At 36.7% G+C, this 12,706-nt stretch overlaps 1 protein-coding gene across 8 annotated transcripts in view; it reads right to left on the reverse strand.

Annotated features, from left to right (window-relative positions):
- Window positions 1-12,645, reverse strand: part of ZMYND8 (zinc finger MYND-type containing 8) — an 86,567-nt gene extending 73,922 nt beyond the window's left edge. For 3 of the 8 annotated variants that reach the window (XR_003258094.2, XM_026092973.2, XM_026092974.2), the window contains exons 1-3: window positions 11,670-12,287; window positions 10,523-10,634; window positions 9,715-9,870 (exon numbers count right to left, since the gene is read on the reverse strand). Coding sequence is in view for 1 of the 8 variants with exons in the window: in XM_064521474.1 (XP_064377544.1) it covers window positions 9,715-9,719 (5 nt within the window). In the remaining 7 variants the exon portion in view is untranslated. Of the gene's footprint in view, window positions 1-9,714; window positions 9,871-10,522; window positions 10,635-11,669; window positions 12,307-12,575 lie in introns of those variants that run through there. The other 5 variants (XM_064521473.1, XM_026092972.2, XM_064521474.1 and 2 more) reach the window with 5 other exon arrangements.
- Window positions 12,646-12,706: the final 61 nt, after the last annotated feature.

A 12,706-nucleotide genomic window follows, 5' to 3' on the forward strand; every position in this document is an offset into this window, starting at 1 on the left:
TGCAAAAGAACCAGTCTTGTCCACTAACAACTTAAATTTTAAACCTGCAAGCCATTCCTTGTTTTTGTCAAAGGCCAGTTTTTAAGATTGGGGACCTAGACTAAACATCTCTGTAGCTTTGCAGATAAAGTAGTTGAACTGTTCTTCACCTGCTTTTGCTTGTAGCCTAATGAAATGGGATCCTGATTTTGATTCAGATATTGCTATAGCATAAATATTTAAAAATAAACTTCTCTCTATATAAGCATTATGGACATTTTATCCTGAAATTTATCTTAGAAAAGAATTTTAAAATGATGTATTTGTACTCACTCAGATATGCTGCAATAAAATACCCCTATTATACCAATGACCAAAAGCTGTTTTTTCCTCACTCTAGTTGTGGAAGGAAATGGTAGTGATTTCAGATTTGGTCTTCATCGTTTCCTAACTATGGTAGAAGTGTAGCACCCCCTAGTGTTCCTTTACAGGTCATTACACCGAAATAAAAAAAAATTGGTCATATAATCACATAGAAAATGCTACTCAGAACAGTTTTTGCCATAGGATTCAATATTCATTTCTGATATAGAAATTAAGATTTACATTTCAGAATTATGTGAAATGCTTACAACAAAATAAGACTCCAGTCCCCGGAAGAATCATTCACCAGTAACTGAGCTCTCTGAAAACTGCTTCTACATATTCAAATTAAGATTTTGGCACAGAGACTTCACTGATCTGCCTGATAACCACTGACAATTTGAGGGTGAAGCTTTCCTCAAGGGAAATCAGAAAACTCTCCACTGTGGCAGCATGAAGAGAAGCTATCAAAAGCATGTTTAGACCCTATACTCAAAATCGCATCTACTGGTTGGTGTCAACACCAAGACCAAGGCTGAACCAGCCCACACTGACCTGTGTGGCTCTTATGGGGGTACTCGCCATTCTGGCCCTCGCAAGGAACCCCGGCCAGCAGAGTGTTCAATGCTTTCTTGGTGAGGCAAGCTTGGAACAGTCCATCCTGTACTTTGATGGAAAGGGACAGCTCACGCACTTCTCCCTATGCTAGAGAATAATCTTCTCCTAGCCACATCAGGTGCCTCATGTGTTAATTTAATTCTGAGAAGGCAAACGAGTGTGACGCAAACAATTTTATATCATTGCTACATCTCAGTCAGGACATGTTTCTGCCAATGTAAGTTTACAGTAAAATATCTAGGACTACATAAGCAAATCTTAGTAAACATGAATTAAAAAGACAAAGGCTAGAAGCCAACTTGGAAACAAAATGGTTCTTGTACAATGCAGCAGGAGGCAGAAAGTACTCAGGCAATTAGGACTCCTCTGCCAGAATGTATCAGGCAATGAAAGAAAGCACTACCACCAGGGGACACTCACATAATCCCAATAAATATACATTCAAAACATACATACTTGTGAAAACAATTTTGAAGAACAGGAAGACATATGGGCCTTCAAAACACACCTCTAATTTCATCACAAATTATTACCAAATTTCTTCACAGACCTGTCAACACTAGATGACATTTAAAATTAGCTTCGTCTTGCACAAAACAGATCTGATTTTATGAGTTTTGATATGTCAAATTTTAATTCAGAGTTTTGCTATAAAGCTAACAAAAAAACAGACAGATGTGTCTGAGCTTTTAAATTTACATTTTTCTTTTACATTAAAAGTGAGCAATTGTGACCAGAATGTCACTCACTCTGAACAAACTGAATATATTCCCATGTATCTTAGAAAATAGAAAAAACTGTCATTCTTTCAAGCGGTATTGCAATCATGCTATTACAGTGTTACAAGTTAATTAGGAAAGGACATAATGGCTCAGTTCACAATATCTGTTTTCTCTGCAGTAACCCAACAGTCATAGAGATCTAATTCACTTAAAAATGCCATGCAGAGTATGGCTTGAGCTTAGGGATGGGAGAATCACCAATCACAAACATATTTTCTTAACCTCTGGTCTTGAAAATCTTTTAAGGACTTTTTTTCCTGGTGATGGGAGGAAGTCACCTCACTGTGATAACACTGAGCACATAATACACATCAAACTACCTCTCTGAGAAATTCTTATTGAGAAAATTCCCATACAGTACAAACACATTAGCATAATTCATACTTTTCTGGATGGCATGATGGCACTCTTTTGCCAGCTAAACTTACAGAAAATAGCTATACTGGACAAAACAGTTTTAATCAATCCATATAACTATGTAGTGCTTTAGAAATAAACCACTCCACTTCTCAATTCAGGCAGCCTGCCTAAGTAAGCTGTTCAGTTTTGTAATTAAAAGCCCAACTACTTTAATTAGTAAAAACTAACAAAATCTTCCTACTTCAAGAGAATAATTGAGACATCTAGAGAAACATCTAATGATATTGTAGATGTCCTAAGATATCCTATGTGGCCTCTAGCTGCCACTCCAGAGGGCCAAGAGTCTTTCATAAGTCCCATGTCATATCTGTCAGTTCCATGAAGACATCTCAGCTCCCAGAGAGCATTTAAAATTGCACTAGATACCTCTGTTTAGGAAGCTAAATCCCACCCTTTGAAAAACTCCTGGACTAAACATAGTTGTGGTGCTGGTTAATAGCCACCTGGAATATCAATGAATCTAGGTTTCACTCACCCTGGAGAGATGTTATGCTTGTATCACACAAGCAGTACAGAATAGTCAGAATTAAGATATCCAGGCAGACAAAAAAATTTTCAGAACTTTGCCAGCACAACATTGTTCAGAATGGATTAAACTTACAAACATAATTAAAGGAAGAAAGAGAGATAAAACAGATGCAGAGTATTTCTGCAGGACTAACAACATTATAAAATTCCTTACAAAATTCTATCATACCTATAAAGTAGAAAGCATGATGAACACATCTTGTACCAAACTTCATCAATTAATACATTTAAAATATACACATCATTAAACCACAGAAGCATAAAATTAAGTCCCTTAGCAGTACATACAATGATTTCTCCACTTACATTCCCAAGCGTGCACCTTACATTACTACCACTGAAATACTACAAGCTATACCTTTCACTGTTTTGCACAGGTGCATGATCAGGAAACATTACTACATAGGTATCTTATTTTTTCCATGTTTTCTTTTGTGGGTTTAGGTTATACAAGTTGTATTTATAAGAACATAATTTCAATGCTTCTATTTACTAATTCTCAATTTTTCTCTAGTGTTTAAATGGTGTGACCATTGCACAGAAAAGAAATGATGCTGTTATTATGAGAGAGTAAGAACAGATGCTGGTAGAGAACATATTACTGGTCAACAGCTGTGAATGAATATTCCCTCTCATAGGAGAAAATCTAACAAGCAAAAAACCCTTGTTCCTGAAAAAGAAGGGTTTCTGTGCATCTGGCAATTAGCCATTATTAGCTGCCCTGCCCAGGCTCTATTGGCAAATTGCATTTGCATGATCTCAGCCTCATAGTTTTCAATCGTCTTAAACAAACTTTCGGTTTGTAATGCGAATAGTACTTAATCATGACAATAAATCCAAGAAAAAAATTTCTCTTCTCAATTCCCTATTAAAGTTTATGTTTTATTGCACTTTTAGGAGCAATAAAGGTCAACAATGGATTTAATCTTTCTTCATTTTTTAACTCATTTTAGGCGATTTGCTCCTAGGTGTTTCCAAAGCTGAGCAATACTAATGTAATATGTTCACAGGCTACTACATAGATACTAGCTCAACTGCAGCAAAAGAAGTATTTCCAATAAAGAATTAAATGTAATTATAAATATTGATTCATTAGAATGATCTTTAGAATGTTAAGGAATAAAGGCAGCTTATCCACCCAGATAAAAGATAAATATCAGATTTTAAAAAAAGGTTTATTTCCAGGTCCAATTATTTCTAGTCATTAGTTGTTCCTTGACAGAATACTTAATGTATTAATGCATGAATGAAATATTTGTCTTTGCATTGCAGGGTCATCTATTTAAATGTCAGTTTAATAGCTCATTACATAAAACCCGAGGGTGAAATCCAGGCCCTATTATCTCCAGTGAGGCCAGAGTTTCACCCAGGACATTCATCTGCTTTTTCGATGCATGGAAATTACAGTCTTTCAAGGACAATAAAATCTGTTCTAGGCAAATTAAAAATTATTAATGTATCTAAGCCTTTCTTGTGTCTATTGAGTAAGTTCTGGAAAATAATAGTTAATAGAAATGTTAAGGTGACAGAAATGTTAGAGGTATGTGGAAGAGATTTTCCATCCACTAGTCTCATATTTTAACTTTCATTAGCCTGTTTTCTTATATTACTGTTACTGCTCTGCAATTCTCAATACTTTCTTTTTATGCAACACTCTCCAAACACTTTATAAAAGCATTACCAAGCCCATTTAATAAATGGGAAAAACAAGGAGGGGAGAATAATTTACTTTCCCCCTGCATATGACAAGGTAAATTCAATGTTATGAGTCCTGAGTGATCAAGCTGGAATATAAAAGAAGGGGAAGATCAGGTCAAAGGAAAGGGTATGCATTCTGTCTTCCCTTTGAGCTTAAACATCTAAAAGCCTCAGGGAACCGTCCAATATTTCTTCAGCTGATTTCTGTTTTTATGATTCATTGGTGAACCATAAGATGTAGGCACCTTTTCATTCCTCAGTAAAGCTACATGCTACCTTCAGGCCAAAATACTGAAGTTAGACAACACCAGTTATCAGAAGTTAAAGGGTTTGAGAGAGATTTTGAGGGATCTCAGTAAGAAGTAAGACTTCAGCTACAAGGTCCATTCTGTAATAAGCAGAACATGTTGCTTCTGCACAGTGCTATTAGCACCAGCACATACAGGCATGCATTCTGTCAGTATGAAAAAAATATTCAGCTAAATTTACTTTCATTTGACTGTTACAACAAGGTACATGCTGAACAGTGTGAACAAGACTAAATACATTAACACTGGGAAAAGGCTTCTTGGGAAATAAGGCTAACTGTAGGGAGTTCAACTATATCTAAATCATTGTAAAAACATGTCTATCAACTTAGTTATGACCTGTAACAACAGAGCTTTTTACAAGCCAGGCTGGATGGTACTTATGTACTTATTTCTGATGTACACAGGTTTTGTTGCAAAAGGTTACATTTAGGTCTTAATACAAAGTAACACATTTTTGGCTCTGTTAAAAGCCCTGCAGGCTTTCATGGGCTTCAGTCTGACAAAGGTAAACAGAGATGACTACTAACAAATGGTCATGGCTCATTCTCATTGTTCTTTATACACAGTCAATTTATGAAGGCTTGCTCAAACATTACTGCTGACTTGCTTTCTTTTTCTTAAGCTATATTCAATATGTCCCCTCATTCCACTGAAAGTCACCATACTCATTCTGACATAAAACTTATTCAAAGAAAGGACATAAAATAATAAAATAACAAAGAAGATTCTTAAGTGAAGCAGATCCCAATTTCATTGGGATCAAGTGGGAGGAAATGTCTTTATGCAGAAGAATTAAGTTTAGGAATTGGTTAGAAACTATACCACACAGGGCAAATTTAGTTATCTGAAATTTACATGCTTGAAAGGGGAAGAAAAAACATAAAATTTTAAACATTTGCATAGATTGGATTGCAAAATCCTGTTTGTTGTGCAGTCTCCATTCTTGGAGGTTTTCAAGACCAGACTGGATAAACCGATATTCAACCTGCTCTGACCTCATAACTTGACCCTGCTTTAAACAGGAGGTTGGACTAGATACCTCCCAAAGTCCCTTTCAACTCAAATTTTCCTATGATGCTATGATTTGCAAAATAGTACGTATTTCTGTTTTAAAGCTCTCTTCTTTCTACTCTACTAATACACTCTTAAACATTGTCAAAGTTAAAGTTCAAGTGAAGTAAGCCTGTAAGACAGATGTTTTTTCTAGCAATGGAAGTCGAAGAACAGGTCAGATCTGTGCTTTCCTTCCTATTTAAGTTTTGCTGATGCTTTTTAGGTGCTCACAGAGAATGTGATACAACAAAGAATTCAACTTATTTGGGGGGGCGGACAGAGAGAGAAAGAAGTTATTCACAGACTAATCATACCAATAGGATTAATGTGCAGTCTCCATAGATCGTATTGTCAATTACTCCAGACTCGCAGCCCACTTCTAGTGCAATTGTATACACTGCATTTGAAGATACTACGCTTATTCTTCCTTTATTAGCCAGCCATTTTAAAACTATGAAAACAAGTATGCTGTGCAGCTTTTTGGTTTTACTGCTATATCATTAACCTAACAGGGATGAAAAGGAAAGGGATAGACTCATATCAAATTTTGGGAAAAAGGGTTACTAAATACTTTTACAAAATAAAATGCAAATGCAAAGTGTTTTCTGGAAAATTTTTAAGAGTTTTTTATTTTAAATTTTTCCTAAAATAGTTTTTTTTAAATTAAATCTGCCCCACGCATGGACAAAATGTAAAAGCCTGAAAACATAATTCAATAATTTATTATCATTACCAAGCTGCAGAAAAAGCACGTATTACTCTGACGATACACTATTAAATAGAAGTGTTTACATTTTCTGTTTTCCAGAACGTTATTTCTGAGATTACAGTTTTTTATATAATAGTTTTAATCAGTTGGTGATCTTCAAAGCTGTTCTTCCTCTTTGAAGAACTGCCTAGTTAGAGAGACAGTCTCCATTCCAAAAGGGAATGTACGTATCTCATTACAATGGAAACAGCACATAAGTGCATAAGGATGTATGTGGAAATAAATCATCGTTACTTATGTCACTCATATGTCAATAATATCTAAGCAATTACACAGATATAAGAGACAAATGACGATATAGCTTTGTTCTGTTCTACTGTGCCCATTACTCCAGCCATCTAAAGTAGGCTCTTTTCACATCAAAACATGGATTTATACTGTATATATTACTTGATTAAATGATTACTGTTTTTCAGCAAAAATATTCATGTTGTAAAACAATGCAGTTTCAATTCCAAACAGATATATTATGAAACACACTAAATACCAAAATGGGGTTTTAAAACAAGTATAAACTAATATACAGAGTTTTTAAAATGTATAAAATGTATTAAAGTAGATTCTATTTAGACAAGAACCAACTGTATCTAGAGAATTTACTTACTACATTAAAGAGAGAAATGCTTTCAATCTCTCTATTTTTGTGCAACTATACATACCTCTGAAATAACTTAGAAAGAACAACCCACCTAATACCAACAAACAGAACCCTTGGCATAAATAAGTAAAACATAAGCAGTTAGATGGCAAAATCATCTTCATGCCATGTTACATTACTAAGATAACATTTTACAGGATCTATAAAGAACAATTTTTATCTCAAAGGTTTTACTGAAACACCAGTAAAAAATGGTATTTTTCTTGTAATCTGAAAGTTGAATCTAGCACTACTTGTTTTTAACTGTACCGTTAATACAGAACTAGAAAATAAACTAGACAAATAATTTTATACAAAAATGATAATGTGACTTTTCTAAATACAACTAACCCCCACCAAACCAATCATTCTACTTCAAATTCACCGCCTCTCCTTTTCTTCTACAAAACATCTCATGCCATAACAAAAAACTCAACAACATTTGATCTTCCAAATACAGTATTATAAACTAGTTTGTCTTCTTCATCACTTAATAGACACCCTTAAAACAAAGAAGTGACACTAGACTGCAATAGGATTTCTAGCTTGAAAGAAGAGAGCCTCAGAACAAAACAAAAGGTATTATAAAACTACAGAGATCTAGAAGCTTGTATTAGAAGTACTATCTTTTAAGAATGCACTGTGTTAATGTATGCAGCAGTTGTTCCACCTGCTCTGCAAGCAGAATATTCATTTGCTTAATAGATTCTAAATAAAAACTGCAATCAGTCGCCACAGAAATTGCACATCATTACATAAGAGCCAGTAATTGATTACCAGATGCAGACATTGAACTGGATTTCTACTTTTGTTTTTCACATAAGAGTAAGATAGCTTTTCACTCTTATATGCTACCTAAAATCTAGAGCCTGTTTCCCGCCTTTCTTAAGGCTCTACAATTACCATTCAATTACACATTATAGTTAAATGACTTCAACTACTGTCTAATTTTGAGGAGTTTTTTTGATGTATGATTCCCATTCAGCATTTTAATTATAGGGCAGAGGCACAAATCCACACTTGCTTCACTTCCCCCAGCCCAATTATATGACCTACCCTGTACATTATTAACAGTTTTCTTTTTTTGCAGAGATAACAGAGCTTCAAGAAAGAGGCAGATTGCCCTCAAATCATAGCCCAGAATATTCAGAATTCACTATCGTATTTTTAATGCCACAACAACTGCTATTCCTTTTTTGAACAATTCCATTTTTGTAAAACTGAGAAGCACTTTTACGCAATGATTAAATCTTGAATTTCAATTTTTACAAAGTAAAAGTATGCTTTGTAGTGGCTTATGAAAAGGAAAGAAAAGCAAGCAGTATCATGCAGAAACAACAATCATTCGTCTAGTTCAGAATCCTGACTCTGCAACAATGATTGGATCATATACTTCAGAGGAAGGGCCAAAACTCTATTTCCAGTTGTGAAAAATTATACTGTAATAGAAAAACTCCCTCTGAACTCAGCTAATTCTTTTATTCTACAATGGACAACGACTGATAGGCTCCCATGGACAACGATTGATAGGCTCCCATAATTTTTATTTCAGCTACTACTGTTTAAGTAGAAGCTTTTGTTTTTATTTTATTTCTGTTTTTATTTTGTGGCTGTTGCATTTTATTTTTCTTGCCATTAATTGCCAAATATTTAAAATAAGCCTGTCCTGTTCAAGTGTTTCCCTTTAGGTAAGGAATAGGTGAAAACATCAGACATACGTATCTTACAGTTTGTCATGTTTGATATCTGCCATTATCCTTCTCAAACTAAGGTGAGACCTTTCCTGCCACATAAACTTGAATTCCATTAACCTTAGGAAGATTCTGTCCAGGCAGAAAGTTTGGTGTAAAGAGAATATTTTACAAACGTATGGCCTAGAAATCCTGATCCTTTTGTACTTTGCCTTGTAAATCCTGCATACTAAGAACAGACAGAGAGCAAAACAGGCTCAAACAGATCAAGTCCTCACCCTCAAATATTCCTGGGCCCAGAACAGGTCAAAGGAAATCACCCTCATTTCAGTCACACCCAAATGATGCTTCCTCTCCTTGTGCCTTATAACTACAGCTGAAGACTGCAGAGAAAAATCACCTATAGATTCTAACCTGTAGGAGTAGCAGCAGCCAAAGCAGGCCTAAAGGTTTGCCTGAAGCTCTGTTTCTCCCTTGGTTATTTGCTCCAGTCCTTCCTTCCTAATGCTTTACCGTATGTGTGTCCCTCTTCTCTTCTGTTTTTCCCAGCTTGTCTTTTCCTGTGTAATCTTTCTCTTCCCCTGCCCCGGGAAGTCCCAGAAGAACACAATTAATGTGTTTTGATGCCATTGCACCGTTTACTGGTTATGAGGTATGGTTCTTTCTCACAGTGAACCTAGCTTGTCTATTTATATCCTAAATTCTGCTAGATATGGCCTCTGTGCTACTCTGTGCTTATAGAATGCCTAAAAAAAAAAATCCCAATCTTGGCTGGCCTTTCAACACACACCCCCACATATAAAAGGAAATCATACAGCCAATTTGAATGTATTTGCCTAGTGATTTTTAAATTGGGTTTACTCACCCCATGAAAATGACTGGATCTTTCTTCTTTTCTGATTTTACTCAAATTCTGTATTAACTCATCTTATTTAACTGAAGCATAAAATAAAGGAGTCAAGGTGGTCATTCTTAGCTACTTCAGCGTGGTCAGTCAGATCTCTGGTTGATTTCTACAGCTCTGCAAATGGCATTAATACATACAATGATAAATCTACAGAAAAGTTTAAACTGTGGGTTAAGCCTTTTTGTTTTGTTTACTTTTTTAGCAGAAAAAGCGTCTATGAAAACAAGTAAAAATGCAAAGAATATATTTCTTGGCTAAGTTAATCTGTTTAAAGCATAGGACAATGGAAATGACCCACTAGGAGCTAAAAAAAATGAAGCAACCTTACCAACCAAGTAATGGACTACCAGTATTCATAAATGCACCACAAAAGAACCTACTCTGCCCTACCAGTAAAAGGGATGAGGAGGAAAGGCTGTTGCTATGACAGTCATGTAATTTAGAAATACCGATGAGAAGATGCCCATGTATAACGCAGAATTTGCGGAATCAGAGTCAAAATACTGGGGAACTTTAAACCGGGAACTTAGAGCTACGTAACACAGACAGAATTATGAAGTAGGCAGGAAAGCAGATAGCTGAAAAAAAAATAAGTCAGTTGTTTTTACACAAGCCCACCCAGTTTTCTCAGTTTCCAAAATTATACAATCTAAATTCTGAAAAGATACCCAAGAAAAATAAGCAAATATAAGCAACAGAAGCGTGGCTTTTCCCTAGCCTCTTTTTATGCATTCATATAGTACTTTAAACAACAGAGCTTACTTACTTGCCAAAGACAGAGTTCAGCAATCTCAAGTCTTCTTGAAAAAGCACATCATACACACAGTGGAAAGAAGGGGTCACTTCACTTCATTAGCTTAACATGATGTTGCCATCAACTGCCAGAGGAGAAAAACAGAACTTGAACACAGGGTTCCACAGGGCAGGTAAAAAGGTGGTTTGCGACTTCACTTAAGTGTCTTTTTTTCCCCCCCTTGCTTCCCACACACAATGTTTTAATGCAAAAACAGGTTCAAGACTTTTGTCAATTCAAATAATCAGTTCAGACAACTGTTAGCGCCTCTTGTGCATACACAGTCCATCGATATTAGAAATTTAAGTTCATATATGTAGAAAGGCAGAAGTCACTGGATATTTCTGGACGCAGGTTTGAACTAAAATCTGAGTTTAATATTACTATAAATTATCATATCTGATTGCCTCGTGGTATCTCATTGTCCAAATCTTTTGAGTTTTATACCTAGCAAATCTGCCTCAAGATTCATTTTTCTGAGATAGTTTAACTATTAGCTTAATTATAAATCTGAAACCAAGGTAATGTATTAATGAGTTTCTTGTAAGAAAACATGCATCTATGTAAGTGAGGAATGGATGATAAAAGTTATCTGCTCCTAATTTCTTTAGTTTTGTTTCAATATGAAAAGTCAAACAATATTATTTGTAACTTAAGCAAATATATGAGAGCTGAATTTTAATACTGAAAGTGAGATTATCTACAAAGCTATAAATGTAGAAGCTATACAAATACAGAACAATTCTTAAAGCCCTACAGCTTTCTTCTTCTACAAAGTCACGTTCCCAGCCAATAAAAATCCAGACTAGCTTGCTCACTCTGATATTGGACAAAAATGATTCAAATTATAGTAAATGGATATATTCTGGGCTACAAAACCATTTTCCAAGTTTGTGTTTCTTGGAACTTAAAGTTCCCATTTCTATTTGGCATTAGTTGCCCCTATCTCTAGTATGTTTCCAGAAGAAGAAGGGAAAAAACCTGTGAATCAGTTAGTTTTCAGTTGGGGATACTTTTCTAGCTTAAGAAAAAACAGTAATTATAATAACAATTATGAAAGTCTTGCAATTTTATCAATTCATTTTCATTTAAAAAAAATCACTGTTTGTAAACAACTTACTGCAAGTACTTTTACTTAGAATCCCTCTCTTTGGCTGAGGTAAAGAACATGCATGGCTGTTGCTTCCCCAAATGTCCATACAAGCGCTCTGTAGCAATGCTTAGATTCACCTGTAAAATCCAGTTTCTGAATACCTTAGCCTGAAACTCAACATGAGTGTGGAAAAAGGAGCATGAGTATTGCCAAACTGAATAACTAGGAGAAAGTGTAACAGAGAAAATTTCAGTGACTTTCAGTTTCGGTGAGCATAAAACATTTAATAATCAACAAGCAGCAAAACTACCTTTACAAGTGAACTGAATTTTAGGTCCTATCTAGCAACTGGATCCGGATGAATCATCCCTTCACCAGAACCAGCTGACACTATACTCCCTACAGCAGGGGAGGCATCTGGCTGCAAGATGGAACATCAGTTTTATTTTCCCTTTCAACCCTCTTCTCTATGATGCCATCACCTCCTCTGGCCTTCCCTCTTTGCCTTGTCCACAGTTTTTTGATAAATTGGTCTGTTTTGCCTTGAATTCCAGGTAGAGCCTGCAAATGGCCAAATCCTCACATTTCTAGGACTTGAAAGCACCTTTTAACCCCCCTCCCTCCATGTTAGTGAAAATAACAAAAGGGGGGAGGTTTCCCGCAGTTCACCCCCTTTTGCCTAGCGGCGGTGAGTGACCACTGGCCGCCCGTAGGCGGGGAGGACGGCGAGAAGCCGCCAGGCCAATCTGAGAGTGGCACCGGCCACATGCGCAGGCAGCGCTCCGCAGACCTGTGAGGGGAGCTGGCCGCCCAGTGTGCCTCGCACCCCGCGGGCCTCGCGCGGGCAGAGCCGCCTTGCCGCCCCGAGGCTGTGGCGAGCACACCCCCCCCGCCCCACGGAGACCGGCTCAAACCGGGCCAAACCGGACTTGCCCGCTCCACAGAGCCACCGCCCGCGGGGACCGCCAGAGCGCCGCGCCCGCGAAAGCCCGCCCCCGCCACGAGCCGAGCCCCGCCCACTGATCACTGTCTGTGGGGCCTTCCGCGCAAGCCCCACCCACCCG

The sequence above is a fragment of the Dromaius novaehollandiae genome, chromosome 16, assembly GCF_036370855.1.
Source record: "Dromaius novaehollandiae isolate bDroNov1 chromosome 16, bDroNov1.hap1, whole genome shotgun sequence".
NCBI classification, from domain to species: Eukaryota; Metazoa; Chordata; class Aves; order Casuariiformes; family Dromaiidae; genus Dromaius; species Dromaius novaehollandiae.